Source organism: Diceros bicornis, chromosome 39 (genome assembly GCF_020826845.1).
Source record: "Diceros bicornis minor isolate mBicDic1 chromosome 39, mDicBic1.mat.cur, whole genome shotgun sequence".
NCBI classification, from domain to species: domain Eukaryota; kingdom Metazoa; phylum Chordata; class Mammalia; order Perissodactyla; family Rhinocerotidae; genus Diceros; species Diceros bicornis.
The window spans coordinates 11,414,932-11,433,067 of NC_080778.1; the positions used below are offsets into that span (position 1 = coordinate 11,414,932).

Here is an 18,136-nt window from a genome sequence, read left to right on the forward strand (position 1 = left end):
AGATATAGGTAAAGCTTTGTGAGGAAAACACTGAAATTACTCAGCCAGAGAGTGTAGCATGAGGAAAAAAGACAACCACAGATGGAACCTACTGGAACACTAATATATAAGGGCTGGGTGGAGGTGGCAGAGCCAGCTGTAAGCTCAGTAAGGGCAAGGGGCTATGCTGCCTTATTCACATCTCAAGTTCCTCTCCCTGACTGGTGATGGGTGCTCAATAAATGTTTGTTGAATGAATAGTGGAATAGAGCAGGCAGAAATGTGAGAATAAAACTAGAAGACAGGGTGTCGTAGCAGCTAGAGAAGGAGAGAGGACGAGAGTAGTCACGTGCTTCAGACAAAACAAGTCAGATGATGATTGGAAAGTGGATTTCGCAACAAACATGTCGCTCACTGGTGACCTTAGGGATTGCTGTTTCAGTGTTGGCAGAAGACAGACTGGGGAGAGAATCTTAGGAAGGGGAAGGGGAGAGAATAGGCTGTAGCTGGAGGTTACTTGATGGAGGGAGGGTTGTTTTTGGTTTTCCCATCGTTGGTTTTTTGTTTTGTTTTTGTGTTTTGATGGGAGAACTTTGGACATCCAGTATTTAGGGGAGAGGAGCAGAAAGAGCTGAAAGACAGAGTCTGAAAGGGGAAGAGAGAAGATCTAAAACATAGGTGGTACATTTCCCTTTGAGAAAGGAGTGAGATCTTTTCCTCAGAAACAGGAAAGAACAATGCAGATAAAGATCCGTGTGGAATCTGGAGTTTACATTGCATTCTGCCCTGGTTTTAGGAGCACCTACTTCACTGCAGCCTTTGTGTAATTTTTACCATTATGCTTATGTCTCCTAGAGAAGTTGCAGCAACCTATTAATCAAGTCAAACAATAAGAAACAATGACCTTTAAAACAGTGACCTTTACAAGTTTACCTGTTGCCTAAACTAGTTTGCTTAGTCATCAGTTGATATACTAGAATCACAAGAAAAAATTTAAAAGGTTTTTATTTTGTTATCACTAACAGATGCTTCTTACACATGTACACCAAGTAATTTCCCCTGATCCCTATAAAGCTGCCAGAGTTTTTTATATGTTGAACCAAAGGACCATTTCTCACATGAGTCCCTCAAGGCACCTTTCTTCTTTTCCCTTATAGCAAAAGAAAAACAGAAAAAGAAAAAAATATCTCATCCAAAGACAATCTGATATGATTCTCATATCAGATCATATTTCATCATCTTTACTCAGTTGATGAGATAGTTGAGCGGTAGTTCTCCTTTGACAGGAGATTTTAAACAGTTAGGTACCATCCTGAAGGAGCTGGAGAAATGCTAGGTACTTCCCTGGGTTCTATGTATATCTTCCATTCAGAGCTGCTTTTAATTTCTGTAGGGCCTTCAGTCATCAAAGATAAATATAAATTTCTATCGATATGCATATATATTTTTAAAAAGACATATAAAATTTTAAATTCCTGTATTGATATTCTGGTCAATGATCTGTGTTTTCCTGTTTCCTACTCATCGTTGTTCACACTTGGGCACAGTTTGAAGAAGAAGAATCAAAGGACTACCAAAATATTGTTCTAAGCCTGTTTTAAGTTTTAAAGGGAGAAATTTTTTTTAATTGAAAAGTTTTTTTCCTGGTCTTGAAAATTTTAACCATGTGGGAAATCCACTGTGATTGTGACATGTTCTTATAGTTAAAGAAATGTTTTTAATTAGATGCTAGAGTAAATTTCTTGTAATTGTTCTAAATATACAGAATGTCCCTGGCTGCTTATTGTGTCGTCTGTTGCAGAAGAATAGGAACTTCAACTCCTCCACCAAAAAGCAACACGTACTGGAGAGATATCAGTAAGTACAGTTTAAACAACTGTTTTCTTAGAGAAACAGGGATAGAATTATGGTTGAATTTCCAGAGTGGTCCACAAAAACTTATTTAACCCGTGACAAATCTCAGATTTGTTTTATGTCTTTTCTGTCTATACTAATGGTCCACCCAAATTTGTAGGCCCAGAGCCATGCCTACTCCTTTTTCTTGGGCATCTTCTCCCTCCCCTCTATTTCCTGTCAGATTCATACTCGTCCTTCTGAACTTAAGTATCACCATATTCTCATTCAGCAGCTGTTTAATAAGCTCCTGCAAAACAAGGTGCCGTGCCCACGTATTTGGTTCAGTGGTGAGCAAGGAAGGGATTGTATTTGTCCTATGGGAGCTTATCACGTAGCACTCATCTGCTCTTTATTTTTAAATATTTACCTCACTTCTTACTGATCTTTATTTGTAAAATGAGAAGATTGGCCTAGATCATCTTTCATTCATTGACAAATATTAATTTACCATCTATAAAAATGTGCCAGGTACTATTCTAGGCCCTGAGGGTAAAATGTTGAATAAGACAAAGTCTCTGTCCTCATGCAACTTCCTTTTGATCTTAGATCTGTTTTCAGGATAGATTCTTTTCATCTAGAAAATTCTATGGTTTTGTATTTTAAACATAAAAAGAGGAGTGAGGACAGAGAAGGGAGCCTTTCTTCTCTTATCATTTCTAGCAGAACTGCTAGAATTTTCTTTTGGGTAGGAGTAGTCAGTTTGCTTTAGGGTAGGAGAAAAGGCTGTGAGACTGTGTTCTGTTCCCAGGGCACGGTGAGAAGAATCATTCTAGTAAGAAGTAAGGGTGGTAGCAGAAGAGAAGGAAACAAACTGGCTGCCCCACGGCCACAAGGTGAGGGCTGGGGAAGGAAGTCCAGGAAGCCATCTCAGAATGAAAAATGTCCCAGAGGACTTGCCCAGTCAGGAAGCTCTGTCTGTCACAACTTCTGATCTCATCCCTGCAGACCTCCTGGAAGTGGCCTCATCCCTGCTCTGGAACGACTGGGTCCTAGAGTTTGGGAGGAATGTCCATCTCCCTTGCCCTGATGTGTAGGGAGGTTGATTGAGGAGAGTTCCTTATCTCTCAGTAGAGAGGGAAAATGTGTTCTTGGCAGCATAAGTTGAACCCAGTGCTTATTGGTTCGTTTTTTTGCATCTGCAGATAGGAAGCCATGTGTTGATAGCAACTGATTATATTAATGGAAAAATGTCAATGACTCTTATCCACTTATATATGATGTAGGTAGAGACTTACACTGTTGCTTATTTCCTGTCACATTAAAAAAACGAAATTCATCACATTGACTTTTTTCCTTTCTTTTTGAAGGAAATATAATAAAGTTTACTGGATCACTGATTTTAGGGTAAGTGTCAACTATGAAATATTAATTGCCTTCATTATACTACTATTGAAATCTCAGTGGAAGTGATTTACAGGTAACATGGGTTGATGAAAACGGGTATAGATTTTGGAATAGACAGGTGGATCATCACTGGTTAATTACTGGATCTACCACTTGTCTTGATTCAGTTACTTTACTTTCTGAGGAGTGTTTTCTGTTGCGTCCAAGTGCATGATGGGGATCCTCCCACCTGGCACTGTTGCTCTGAGGAGAGTACTTGATGACACGCACAGGACAGGCACTCATTACTTAGCTTTCACACACCTAAATCACTTCTTGTGTTAGGTTCTAAAGTGGGTGAAGACGGTAAAAATGGACTAAAGTCAAAATTATTTTTGCAAATCCTGTAAATCACCATAAAACTCTTATGAAAGGAAGTTGAGGCTGATTGAGAAACCCAATAGATTGACATTTCCCATCTCATGCTATTTCAGAGGCACATGCTTAATGAGTGGAGTGACTCTCTTTCCAAAAATTATTATTTTTCATGCTCTTTCCTTTTTGGGGGGAGGGTTATATATGTTAAATGTATGTGTAATACTGCTGTAGTGTTTTTGTTAATAATACTCTTTTTCACTAGTATAAATATAAAGTTGACTATTAGATGCTAAAATGGTAAGGGAGATGTATTTGGCATTTTATCTAAATACGTACTTTTCTCCATGACGTTGTAGGGTAAGGCAAAACATATTTAGATGATTTTTTCCCTCACTTGTTCCGGGCAAAAGATAAATGTATACTCTTTTCTGCAGTTCAGTTTCTTTGTTTATATCACAATTATATTCAGAAATATATTGAAAATTAATCACACATTTCTAGTAAAGAATGTTGTCTTTCATGGAAATTATGATAAAAATACTGAATGCATTTGCTGTCTTCCTCTGTGCTGGCCAGTGTCTGGCTTTCCTGTCTTACCTGCTTTTCTTTAGGATGGGAAGCTCAGGAGAGGCTTAGTATCACTGATGTTGCTCAGCTCTGAATCCAGACAGACTGCAGCCTTTGTGTCTGGATTTAGGGAGTGTGTAGGTCAATCTGATTAGGGAAAAGACCTTCATTTTGGGGTACACAATAAACAACATTGTATTTCACATTTAAAAATTGACTTTAGGTATAAATCTTAGCAGAGGAGAAACTTTCATATGCCGGTGATGGGAGTACAAATTGGCTAATCTTTTTTTAAAAAGTTTGAAAAGGCATTATGTAGTAAAGTTGAACAATATATATACTGCTAGAAAGTCTGTAATTCTACTTTTAGGTACGTGCCCTAGAGGAACATATACACGTGTACAGTGTAGAGGTGTGAGATATGTAACGGTATTGTTTGTGATAGACTCAAACTGGAAATTTCCTAACTGCCCAGTGTGGTAGAATGGATAAATAAGTTGTGGTATGTCCATACAATGGATAAAGATGAAAATGTAAATGCACGAACTCCGGATACATGCAGCAACATGGATGAATCTCACAAATGGAAGACTGAACAAGGAATACATCCAGTGTGGCTCCATTCCTGTGAAGTTCACAGACAGAACTAAGCTCTGTTGTTTAAGGATGCATGTCTAGGTGGTAAAGTATAAAGACAAGCAAAGATATTATAATAAAAGTCAGAATAACAGTTACTATAGAGATGAGAGAGGGGGTCAGGGTCAGGGAGGGACACACTGTGGGCCTCTGGGGTACTGTTACTGTTCTGTTTTTTGCCTGGATATGGTAGCGTAGCTATTTATTATTTGTTAAACTGAAATGTGTGTGTATGCATTTATGCAAATATTATATATATTTATAAACATATGTTATATGCACATTACTGTATATATATTAGGTTTCTCAATAAAAGAGGAAGAAAAAGTTCACTATGAAAAGCTTAGTAAAAAAGAGTGGCTCTTGTGTTACATTTAGATCAAATATTTATGATGAATTTTTTGTTTCTTTTTAAGAGGTTCTTTATTTCTGACATATGAAGTTCTGGCCCTGAAGAAGTCTTTGACATTAGATACTCAAGTGGTAGAAAGAGAAAAAATGAAGTCATACATATATGTGCACACAGTTTCTTTAGATAAAAGAGAAAATCATGGTAAGTTTATGGTAAAGTAATCCCATCTTTGTGAAAAATGGAAGCTAGTTATTGAATTTAAAAATGAGTATTTAAAACACAATATTAATAAGATAGGTTCAACTAACTCTTAAGTATCACCAAACGCTGTGAGAACCAAGTTCCTAAAGAATTAATTGAAGACCAAATTTTGCACTTCCATATTAACCCTGGTTTGCAGTTCTCCTATAACTAAGTGAAGTGAAGACCAGCTGGCTATTTTAGTCTAAACTTGGAGTTCCACACCTTAGCGGGGGCAGTCAGTTCAGAGGCTGGCCCTCAGTTTGGCAAGCATAAAAACATGATTTGTCACTTAGCTCAGAGAGATTTCTGCTTTAAGGGATTTATCTATTCATGCACGCTAAACTCAGGAGATGGATTCATAAATATGAGTACCAACTTACTTATTTACAGAGGGAAAAATCTGTCGTAAAGGCTGGAAAACCTGTCTTGACTAGTCAGAACATTCCCCTTCTCCATATTTAGGTCACATGCAAACCTATGTATTAATCAGGTGATTGCTTGGTGAACATGAAAGTTTAGAGCAGAGGAGTATCTTTTCATCAAGATGTGGGTAGCCTGGTGAGTCACCACACTTGACGTATAGCTGTCTTTTCCTGCATTGTCAGCCAGAACAACCATGCCTGTTATTACATCATGTTCCCTGAGTGCGGCAGGTTCTACGAGGCTGTATATATCACCACTCTGTCCTGTTCGTGTTTATTATTATTTCACCATTCTGTATTTCAACATGCTTTTATGGTGTGTTAAAAACAATTTCAATTACACAGATAATTTTTATAGCTTATAATTTACCTATATAAGGAAGCTTAATCTCATTAGTAAGGTATCTCCAAATTTCAGTTTGAGAGGGACTATTTTTAAGGGACGTTTTGCTGCATATAGCTAATCCTCTGTTGTATGTGAGGATTTTTGTTAGCTTTAGTTAGATAGTGTTTTATTTTGTTTTTACTGTTTCCCTGACTTGGAGAGCAATCTTATTGTGGGATCTAGAGCTCTGTGTTCCTGTAGTGGTTTTGGTTGCTTTGATAGTGACAATAAAAAGAGAAAGATGCTATTTTATATTTTCTTTTTGAAAAGATTTGGAGTTTAGTTTATATTTCTCTTTGAAGTATTGGAGTATAGCGTTAAGAGTACATACTTGATTTTGTTTAAATTTGTAATCATTTTAGGAGTTACCTACCAGGCCAGAAAAGAGCTTCATAAAGCAGTAAGAAGAGTATTGGCAACGTCAGCCAAGATATTAAGGGGTCCATTTGCTGGTAAGTATCAAATACAATCATGGGCTGCATAACAATGTTTCGGTCAACAACAGACTGCATATATGACAGTGGTCCCTTGAGATTAGTACCATATAGCCTTGGTGTGTAGTAGGCTATACCATCTAGGTTTGTGTAAGTGCACTTTATGATGTTTGCACGATGACAAAATCACCTAACAATGCGTTTCTCAGAATATATCCCTGTCGTTAAGTGATGTGTGACTGTATTTAATTTGGAATCCTTGTCAGTAATCAGAAAGTCGTTCAGTGATCACCTGAGATTTTTTTCTCCATCTCTTATACTGACATTTATTATAGCTATTAAAATTGAGTAACATTATTCTCTTGGGCCATATTTAATTTTAAGGGCTTGATGCCTTGAATAGTTTTCTTCCTTCCATTGTTGGGGATGTATTATTAGATAATTGTAAGTAAGTATTGAGACTAAATATACCCTCTTCTCTTGATGAGTGTTTCAAAATTTAAAATTTGTTAGAAAATCACTCCAATGCTTTCTCAAAAATGTAGATTTCACAATCAGGCAAATCTGCAATGTGGAGCTAGCTATAAAAGAGCTGACCTGATCTCTTTAAAAAGTTGGCGTCATGAAAAAGAAAAGATGGGAAAATTTTCTAGAATTAAAAGAGACTATAGAGTTTTAATCACATCCTGGTTTTAAAAAACAGCTCTAAAGATGTTTTTGGGACAATTGGAGAAATTTGAATATGGAGTTAGATTGGATTTTACATGATTTGGGAAGATTTTTGTTAGTGTTCTTGGGTATTACAATGGCATTGTGATTATGTAGGAGAATGCAGGTGTATTCTTAGGAGATGCAGGTTGAACTATGAAAGGGTGAAATGTCGTTTTCTCTACAGCTTCCTTCCACATAGTTTAGGAAAAAAACACATATAGATTAAGCAAATATGGCAAAATAATAACATTTATTAAATCTCGTTTTGGTAAGCATATGGGTGTTAATGCATTATTCTTTTAATTCTTTCATATGTTTGATATTTTTCATAAATTTTTTTAGGGGAAAAAGAGCAAAACAATAAAAAGACCACACTGTGAAAGCAATACAGTGTATAAAACAAAAGCACATACATAATATACATAATAAATATAACAAAATAATGTGACAGAATGGAGAACAAGCCTATCAGTCACTGTCAATACTGGAAATGGATTTAATTCTCCTGCTGTAGATTTCAAATATTCACAAATACCATCTTAAATAAACATGAGGATGAAAGTGTTGTTTTAGCTGTACACAGTGTTCACATTGTCCTGTTTTTTTTTCCTTTTTGCAAAGACCCTTTTAGTACAGTTGATGCAGAAGATCACGAATGTGCTGTGTGGCTGCTCCTGAGGAAGAGTAGGCTGGATGACAGGACAGCGCGATTGCAGGCTGTGCAGGAAATGTCAGAGACCCACCACTGGCATGGTAATGAGACCATCTGAACACATGGCCACCATCAGCTAGCTCTTGATTTCTGATATAAAAGAGAAGGGAACGAGGGGCTGGCCTGATGGCGCAAGCGGTTAAGTGCACGTGCTCCACTCCGGTGGCCCCGGGGTTCGCCGGTCCGGATCCTGGGTGTGCACCAATGCACCGCTTGGCAAGCCATGCTGTGGCGGTGTCCCGTATAAAGTGGAGAAAGATGGGCATGGATGTTAGCCCACGGCCAGTCTTCCTCAGCAAAAAGAGGAGGATTGGCAGATGTTAGCTCAGGGCTGATCTTCCTCACAAAAAAAAAGAGAACAGAATGAGATATTAAGGAAGGAAAATAATTTAGGCCATCTTAAAAATATATAAAAAATATTTTCTAAGATTAAAAGAAATTCCCGTGATCAAGAAAGTGGAAAACCTGCTGGCCCAGTAGCCAGATGTGTTTGGTAAGAACAGTCTCAAAACTGAGGTAGATATATTTGGGTAACTTTCTACCAGAGTGAAGTTTTACTTGATCAGAGAAATGCTTGAGAGAAACTCTTCGTTCTGGTAGTTATGGGCTAATGTTGTATTTCTATTTTCTTTTGGTTCCTTTTTCTTTTTTTTTTGGTGAGGAAGATGTGCCCTGAGCTAACGTCTGTTGGCAGTCCTCCTCTTTTAGCTTGAGGAAGATTTGCCCTGAGCTAACGTCTGTGCCCATGTTCCTCTATTTTGTATGTGGGATGCCTCCACAGCATGGCTGATGAGCGGAGTAGGTCCGCGCCCAGGATCCGAACCTGCAAACCTGGGCCTCCAAAGCAGAGCGCGCGGATCTTTAACCAGTCAGCCATGGGGCTGGCCCCTCTTTTGGTTCCTGTTTAATGAAATACATTTTAATTGCTTGCTGTGCCATATAGTTGACAATCTACTTGGCTCTGATACTAATAATTAGTCAAAGGTACCTGATTTGTGTGTATATTATTTTCTAAAGAAGATTTAAAATATTTAGTTGTATTTAAAAATTGCAAGTTCTGCAGTAAAAGTACATGAGCAAGAGCTCAGATCTGCTCCAATTATAGTGCAGGAACTAAAGTACATTCTCTTAGTAGAGTTGTTTTACAAAAGTAGGTAAACAAAAAATAATGTTTTCAAAGAAAAGTTGTCACAGAATAAGATCTCTGCCTCCATACAAGTTAGTTGATTGATTGGTGGCTTTAATTATAATAATTTATAATATAAATATAAATTTATAATATAATATATGTATTTATAATATAAACATACATAAATATAAGTATAAATAATATAAATAAATATAAATATACGTTTCATTAATGTTAGTGGAGACTTAGAATAAAAATCTTTTTCAAAATCTGCCTTCTAGGACTCCATTTCAGACTTAGTATATCAGAAACATAAGTTGGAGCCTGGCATGTAGGTTTTGAAAAAGCTCGCCATTTGGTCCTGAAGAACTCACTCAGTTTATGAACTGCCTTTATTAAAAATAATATCTGCTTCAGTGGTTACAATTTTGTTTTTGATACATGTCTTAGTCCATTTGGGCTGCTATAACAAAATACCATAGACTGGGTGGCTTATAAATAGCAGAAATGTATTTCTCCCTGTGCTGGAGGCTGGGAAATACAAGATCAGGGTGCTGGCAGGTTTGGTGTCTGGTGAGGACTTGCTTTCTGGTTCACTGATGGCTGTCTTCACTGTGTCCTCACGTGGCAGAGGGACAAGGGATCTCTCTGAGGTCTCTTCTATAAGGGCACTATTCCCATTCATGAGGTCTCCACCATCATGACCTAATCACCTCCCAAAAGTCCCACCTCCGAATATCATGACATTGGGGATTAGGTTTCAACATATGAATTTGGAGGGGACACAAACATTCATTCTACAGCAATACATAAAGAATGGAATGGTTAAACCATGAAGGCTAAAACCGAGTACCACCATCTGGAAGCTCAGATTTATTCATGGACATCATGGGGTGCCAAAGCACTGTACTGTTACCAGGGACAATAGATCTAAATGCAACCTCAGGTTTTTGAGTAGTGATCAAAACAGCTTTTGAATGCTGGAATTATTTAAAAAAAAAAAAAAGTAGAAGATGTTAAATTGATTCTGAACTATCAATTTTCACATTTGTGGTTCATTTTTTCAAAAAGGTTAGTTAGATGGTGATATACCTAGATATATGTTGAGGAGAATTGTGGGACCAGTCATGGAAATGTTGGCTATTTAGCTTATTGGTATTGTAAATGCAGTTGTAGTTGTAAAAAAAAAAAAAAAAACTTAGGAAATTTTGAATTACAAACTTGTGGTTTAAAATTGAATTAAATTGTTCATTTAATCCTTGAAACAACTGTGCTAACGATATACTTTTACAATAGATTACCAGTATAGGATAATTGCTCAAGCCTGTGATCTGAGAACTCTTATTGGTTTGGCACGAAGCAAAGAGAGTGATCTTCGCTTTTTTCTCCCACCACCTCCTTTGCCATCTTTAAAAGAAGTAAGTAAATAAAATAAACTGGTGAGTGAAAAATAGTTTATTATTATCATCTTCACTTTGGGTGCAAAGTAAACATTCAAAAAGCAGTTTGTTGGCTACTTTTCACAAGCAGGTAAACTAGGATGTGAACCTGAAATTGTAGTTTCCATACAAAGATTTCTTGATTCGTCGGGAGATGCTGTTTCTCTTATATTATTTTCCCCTTTTAGGGGTTGGGAGTCTCTATACACCAGAGGGTAACTTCATAGCATATCAACATCTATGAACTGATCCCTTGTTCTAAGGTTACTGTAGATCAGTTTTTCTCAACCTCAACACTATTGACATTTTGGGCCAAATACTTTGTTGTTGGAAGCTAATCTGTATATTGCAGAGTGTTTAGCAGCTTCCCTGGCCTCTACTCACTAGATGCCAGTAGCACCCCCCAATTGTAACAGCCAAAAATGTCTCCAGATATTGCTGAATGTTTCCCGGGGTGCAAAACAGCCCCTGGAGAACCACTACATACAGATGTTAATGTATTATTATACATAGATATTAATTATTAACCGCTAATATAGATATTAAAGCATGTTCCTTGAGCACCTTTCCTAGAAAATGAAAATCTGAAAACTTGCAACCAGTTTTTGAAAAATAGAAAAATGAATATACTAGATGTAAGTTATTAGAGAAAATCAGATAATAATGAGTTCTGGATTCTAAAAGCCAGCTTTAGTTAGAGTGTAATAATCATTTTGAGTCGAGATGTGAAGTCGCCTATGAGGTAAAAATCTAGAGCTATACTTTGCAACAGGTTTTGAGTTTGAGGTAGCAGACATGAAAGTATAAAATTCAAAATTAAATGATTCTCTGTGTACCTGGGTGGGTGACTGTTTTCAAGATTAAAAGCACTAATTTATCTCTACTAGTTTTTGGGGTTTTTTGCTTTGATTCTTTGGGTATGTTTTGTTGTACTCAGTTGTTGAGCTTAATTATGAAGAGTTTCTTTTCCCTGTGTTTCAGGATTCTTCCATTGAAGAAGAGCTCAGACAGTTGCTGGCTTCTTTACCTCAGACAGAGCTAGATGAGTGTATCCAGTATTTTACATCTTTGGCTCTGAGCGAAAGTAGTCAAAGTCTAGCTGCTCAGAAGGTTAGCTCATTTATTTATTCAGTACATATTTTTGAGTGCCCACTCTTTCCAAGATACTGTGCCAAGGGCTAGCACTTAGAACCTTAGAATAGTCATTCATCCAGGAGCTGAATAAGCATATTGACTCCTGTTGTGTGCCACGCTCTGGGAGAGGTATTAGGGATAATGAGGAGGGAGATAAGTTAAGTCACGGAGTGTGTGAGAGAGATACAGGTTCCTCCGAGAGCCCTTCCCTCTGCTTAAGAGTCATTCAAGGCTTCACAGGAGGTAACTTTGAAGTTGCACCTTGAAGAATGAATAGATAGTGATATACAAGGTTTTAAATATCAGCTATATGCTGCTGATGCCCAAATTGATATCTCTAGCCCTATGTTGTAACCTAAGCTCTAGATTTGAATATTTAACTTCCTCTTTGATGTCTCTATTTGGAGGTATAATATGTACCCCAAACTTAACATCTGGAACCAGCCCTCCCTCCACAAAGCTCTTCCTCTAGACTTTTTCATCTTAGTGAATGGCAGAGCATCCACTTAGTGGCTTAAGCTAAAGACTAGGAATTCTTGATTCCTTTCTTCCGTGTCCAGCTAATCAGCAGTTCCTGTGAGCTGTCCCTTCAAATATACCTTGAATCCATTTGCCTCACCGTCTTCGCTGGCCACCATCTCCTGGCCACCGTCACCTCTTTTTCATGGTGTCCTGTTCTTTCATCTTGGCTTCTATTCTTTCATTTTAAAAATAATTTTAGAGTCTCTTTCAGTCTTCTATTATTTCAGTTTACTGGGGTGTTAATTCCTGTTTGTGGTGGTGTTGACTCTCCTTATGTTAGGTTGTGGATTAACATGGGTCATGCATTTTTACTGTGACCTTATCTTTAGCTGAACTGATTGTTTTCTATGGGAGTTCCAAGCATCCTGGATTGTAAATTTGTCCCTACAGAGCAATTTTTGTGTTTTCTTCTGTTGGATACCCCAGGAGTTTCACTGTTATTGGACTAGTTTTTTATATTAATTCCTTAGTTTGGAATTTCTGTAGCACATAGGGAGTGTAAATTCAGATACATCTGTAAATGGCATAGTCATAGGATTGTGATTTCTCATCCAAAGCCCCAAGCAGAGACAGGCTGTCTTGTTGCTTTCATGGGCTGGTGGGCAGAGTTTCTCTAGACCCTCTTATAGAGAGGAGGCAACCTTCACAGGGTGTGAGACCCGAAACCACATCTCCTGCCTGAACGAGTGTTAACATCCCATCCCATGGGGCCGCAGGCATTTTGCACCATCAGCCATGCAGGCATTTCACACCATGCTTACCACTTCTGCCATGTGGTCTGTTTTCAATTCTAGCACCCAAGGGTTCCCCTTTATTTCTTCTTCTTATTTTCTTTAGAGCTTGGCTGTGTTTTAAAATAGCTTTTATTATATTTTATCAAACATTTCTACATGTTTGTCGTGGGAGGGGTTCACTAGAAGTCGAGTTCACCATCTTGCTGGATCCAGAAGTCTTCCTCATCGTGTCTCCCTCACTTCTCCCCTAGACACTGCAGCAAGCTCTAACTTGTCTCTCCAGTCCCATGTCCTCCCAGCAGCCAGAGTGATTTTTTAAAAAACATGAGTTAGATCTGGCCCCACTCCTGCTCAAAGCCCTCCAAATGGCTTCCCATTACATGTTAAATCCAAGCCCTTTATTTTTTGTGATCAAAGCATGGACTGGCCCTTGTTTACTAACGTGGCTGCCCCTAGATCCCTAGTGATGAGATTGACAGGAAGCTGCCAGTAGGCACAGTTACAGATGTAAAGTTTGGGGCAGACAGTACGAAAACTGAAGGAGACCATAGCATAGGTCGGGAGGGCATAGCATGCTCTGGCTGTAGGTGCAGTCTGGTCAGCGCTCTTAAAGTGCTCCACAGGGATGCCTGCCTTTGGACTTGAAAAGTCTTTTTGATACAGGTTTTTATGTTCTGTTCTCCTGCACCCCTACTCCTGCTGTTTAGCTATGGGCCCATTCACTAGATGCAAATAACTGGTATAAAACTACCCCAGTACATAGCAGAGGGCTTCTTCCAGGTGAATCAAAGGGCAGTGTCCTAGGTGTAGCATCCTAAAGAGACTCCAACTCCAGGTCCACCCAAGGGCAATTACTGAATTCTAGTATTCTTGTGGTATCATCTTAGCAAGTTTTTTTGTCTTCGTAAAATGTCTATCTCTGAGAGAAATCAAAAGAAATTACTATCGCTAATACTACAATTAACTATATAATCTACTCAATGAGAAGAAAATATTTTATTAGTAAAATAAATCATAGTATTCTATATTCTTTTACCAACCGAATGATTTGTCTTTTTCTCATTTCCCTTTCTATGAGTAATTAGAGACACATGAGTAGATGTGACTTCTCTGTATACTTTATGTAATTTTCCCTTTGGGCTGCATCTTGGAATTGCTCCAGTGAATTGTAATTATTGTTTTCTTTTTGGTGTTCAGGGTGCCACTGTGTGGCCACTAGAGCCCTTTCTTTAGGCTGACCCCATTGTTCCTTTTAATTCCATCCTCAAGGTGGCTGTGAAAGCACCTTTGTTTTCTGACAATAAGGTGTCCCTGGCTCTTCTTTTTTTGTGTATGAGGAGATCAGCCCTGAGCTAACATCTGCCAATCCTCCTCTTTTTTTTTGCTGAGGAAGACTGGCCCTGGGCTAACATCCGTATCTATCTTCCTCCACTTTACATGGGATGCCGCCACAGCGTGGCTTGCCAAGCAGTGCGTTGGTGTGCGCGCGGGATCCGAACCAGCGAATCCTGGGCCGCCGCAGCAGAGTGCGTGCACTTAACCACTTGCGCCACCGGGCTGGCACTTTTTTTTTTTTTTTTTTTTGGGTCAGGAAGACCAGCCCTGAGCTAACATCGGATGCCAATCCTCCTCTTTTTTGCTGAGGAAGACTGGCGCTGGGCTAACATCCGTGCCCGTCTTCCTCTACTTCATATGAGACGCCGCCACAGCATGGCTTAATGAGCGGTGAGTCAGTGCGCGCCTGGGATCTGAACTGGCGAACCCCCGGGCTGCAGCAGCGGAGGGCGCGCACTAAACCGCTTGTGCCACCGGGCCGGCCCCCCTGGCTCTTCTTGAATCTTCCTGCCCTACAACGTGAATCGGCAGCTCCTTCAAGGAGATCTGGTTCTTCTTAGTGGAGAGTAGTATTAGAGTCCAAAACACAGGCACTAGGGTATATACTGAATTGGCCTACATGAAGGTAGCAGAGGTGGACCCCAGGGCTCCTAGTTATCTCAATGACAGGGCAAAACAATTGCCTTTTTCTTAATAGGACTTAAATTCATGATGATATTTCCAATTCAACTAGTTTTATTTAAAAAAAAATAACAGCTTTATTCAGATATAATTCACATTCCATAAAATTCACCCTTTAAAAATGTATAATTCATTGGGTTTTATTATACTCATAGAGTTGCACAACATCACCACTGTCTAATTCCAGGATATTTTCATCATCCCCAAAAGAAACCTGAACCCGTTAAGCAGCCACTCTGCATTCCCCCCACCCCCCTCCCTCTTCCCAGCCCCTGGCAACCGCTAATCTACTCTGTCTCTCTGTGGATTTGCCTCTTCTGGATATTTCTAGATGTATCATCCAGTGGTATCATGGATATCAATGGTATCATGGAAATGGTGTCATCTAGTCTGTTACAGTTTGTTTCTGACTTCTTTCATTTAGAATAATGTTTTCAAGATTCAGCCACATTGTAGCTTGTATCAGTACTTCATTCCTTTTTATAAAAGGCCAACAATAATGTTCCATTGTAGGGATGTACCATTTTGTTCATACATCCATCAGTTGATGGATATTTAGGTTGTTTCCGCTTTTTAGCTATTATGAATAATGCTGCTATGAATATTTGTGTACAAGTTTTTGTGTGGACGTATGTTTTTAATTCTCTTTGGTATGTACCTAGGAGTGGAATTGCTGGGTCATATGGTAACCTGTTTAATTTTTTGAGGATCTTCCCAACTATTTTCTGCAGTGGCTGCCCCACTTTCATTCCCATCACCACCGTATGAGGGTTTCAGTCTCTCCATGTATTTACCAGCACTTGGTACTGTCCATCTTTTTGTTATAGCCGTCCCATTGTGGTGTCTTCATTCTGGTTTTGATTTGCATTTCCTTAATGATTAATAAAGTTGAGCATCTTTTCATGTGCTGGTTGACCATTTATATATCTTCTTTGGAGAAATACCTGTTCAAATCGTTTGTCCATTTTTTAATTGGGTTACTTGTCTTTTTATTGTCGTGAGAATTGTTTATATATTTTGGATACAAATCCCTTATCAGATATATTGTTTGCAAATATTTCTCCCATTCTGTGGGTTTTTTCACTTTCTTGATAGTATCTTTTGCACACCAACATTTTTAATTTTGATGAAGTCCAATTTATGCATTTTGTGCCTTTGTTGCTTGTGCTGCTGGTGTCATATCTAAGAAACCATGGGCCTATCACTGTGACTAATTTCTTCCCAAATCTATGTCCTTCCCTTTTCTGTTCTCAGGCTCCCCTTTTCATCTGGGAGCCGGGGAACACAGCCTCAACTTCAGCAGATCTTGTCTAACTTCTGATAGTTTCAGCTTGGCCAGGACCAGGCTGTGTGTGGACAGGGTCAGTGGGCACAGTCAGGATGGGAACGAGATGCCTTGCTGCTCTCTGCCGTAGACGTCCCACGGACTTCTGTCTCCCATTGCCACCACTGACTTCTCCCCTCGTTCTCGTGCCAGAGCTCTGGCTGCCTGGCCTGATGTTCTTTTTCAGCATGATAGATTTCCTTCTGCTCATTACTATTTAGTTAACATCCCTCTACCTTCTCTGGTGTTCTATCACCTCTATAGCATTTAATTCCTTTTGCTAAGGGAAGAGAGAGAAAGGGGTTTAATACACTGTGTCACTTCTTTGTCTGCCCAGGAGTCATGGCCTCAGCCAACAGTTTAAAGAGTTCATAGTTTAAACTAACCCTGTGTGTGCGTGTGTGCGTACTTAACATATAATGTGTGTGTGTGTGTTTTAACATTTACCACCTTGGAGAGGATGTGGGTCTCCTGCCACCTTCCCCAGTTCCCCTCTGCCACCCATCTCAGCTGGCTCATTTTCTTCCCCTAAACAAAGTGATGTCTGAGAAGGTAACTCAGATGACTTTTAATTGCATTGTCTTGACACTATTACAATTCAGTATATATAGGAACAGTATATATAGAACAGTGTATGTAGATATATATAGGAACAGTATATATAGATCACAGTGGAAATGATGAAACTGATACTTAAAACATTTCCATTCTACTTGGGTAGATCACATGCACACATAGATCTATCCTTTAAGTAGAAATTTCAAAAAGAAATTGTTTTGGGTACTTTTTTAAAAAACCCAGTGAATGCTTTGTGTTTAATGAAGTACCTTTTTTTCCACTTGGAAGGTGCTGCTTTCACTTTATTTGGATCCCTGTCCTCTGAACACTTTTTTTTTTTTTTAAACAAAAAACAGCACATCTTTAATATTTTAAAAAATATTTAATTTCAGTTCTGAGGTCCCATCTTGTCAGACCCGTAAGCACCTCCATTCAGTTATTCTTATTTTCCCCCATCCCCACCCCAGTTTAGTCAGGCTTTGTGCACTTTTTCCATGTCAAGAAGTTGGGGGTGAAGAGATAGGAGGGGTGTCCTTCTGGTTGTTAGTGATCAGTTTGACCAGTTTATGACAAACCTGCCCCGTGATAGTCCCCAGCACCTTTCAAGTAGCAATATGCTGCTTCTGTACAAAATTACTCACATGCAGAGGTTACGCTAAGCCTCAGCAGAGAACCTACACAGTTCTGTTGGTTTTAGAGCAGGGATTCTTAACCTTTGTACACCACGGATCCTTTTGGTGATTTGGTAAAGTCTGTGAACTCATTTCTAGATGCATAAGATACAATACATAGGATTACGAAGGAAACCAATTACATTGAAATAGTATTACCAAAATAAAAAACAAATTTGTGATATAATTAGTATATGTACTTAATATTAATGCATTAAAAACAATAAAATACATTTAAAACAGGAACGTTGAAGTTTGTTTAAAAATATTTTAACTTTTTATTTTGAAATAATTTCAAACTTAAAGAGTTACAAAAATAATACATTTCACTAAGATTCACATTATTCACATTATTAACATTTTATCCCATTTGTTTTATCATCCCCCATTTACTGCCCCTCTCTCTGTAGATAGATATGTCTCTTCACACACATTTACTATCTTCCTCCCTGAACCATTTGAGGCTTAGTCGCAGAAACGATGCCCCATCACCTCTAAACGCTTAAGCGTGTATTTGCTAACAACGAGGACATTCTCTGAAATAACCACGATGTAGTTATCAAACTGGGAA

At 38.6% G+C, this 18,136-nt stretch overlaps 1 protein-coding gene across 2 annotated transcripts in view; it reads left to right on the forward strand.

Annotated features, from left to right (window-relative positions):
- The window catches only part of SERAC1 (serine active site containing 1), a 60,420-nt gene that overhangs the window by 8,147 nt on the left and 34,137 nt on the right, over positions 1-18,136 (forward strand). For both annotated transcript variants that reach the window (XM_058534076.1, XM_058534077.1), the window contains exons 2-8: positions 1,745-1,836; positions 3,183-3,219; positions 5,196-5,332; positions 6,544-6,633; positions 7,948-8,079; positions 10,464-10,585; positions 11,588-11,716. In XM_058534076.1, the coding sequence (XP_058390059.1) occupies positions 1,746-1,836; positions 3,183-3,219; positions 5,196-5,332; positions 6,544-6,633; positions 7,948-8,079; positions 10,464-10,585; positions 11,588-11,716 (738 nt within the window). In that variant the 5' untranslated portion in view covers position 1,745. The remainder of the gene's footprint in view (positions 1-1,744; positions 1,837-3,182; positions 3,220-5,195; positions 5,333-6,543; positions 6,634-7,947; positions 8,080-10,463; positions 10,586-11,587; positions 11,717-18,136) is intronic.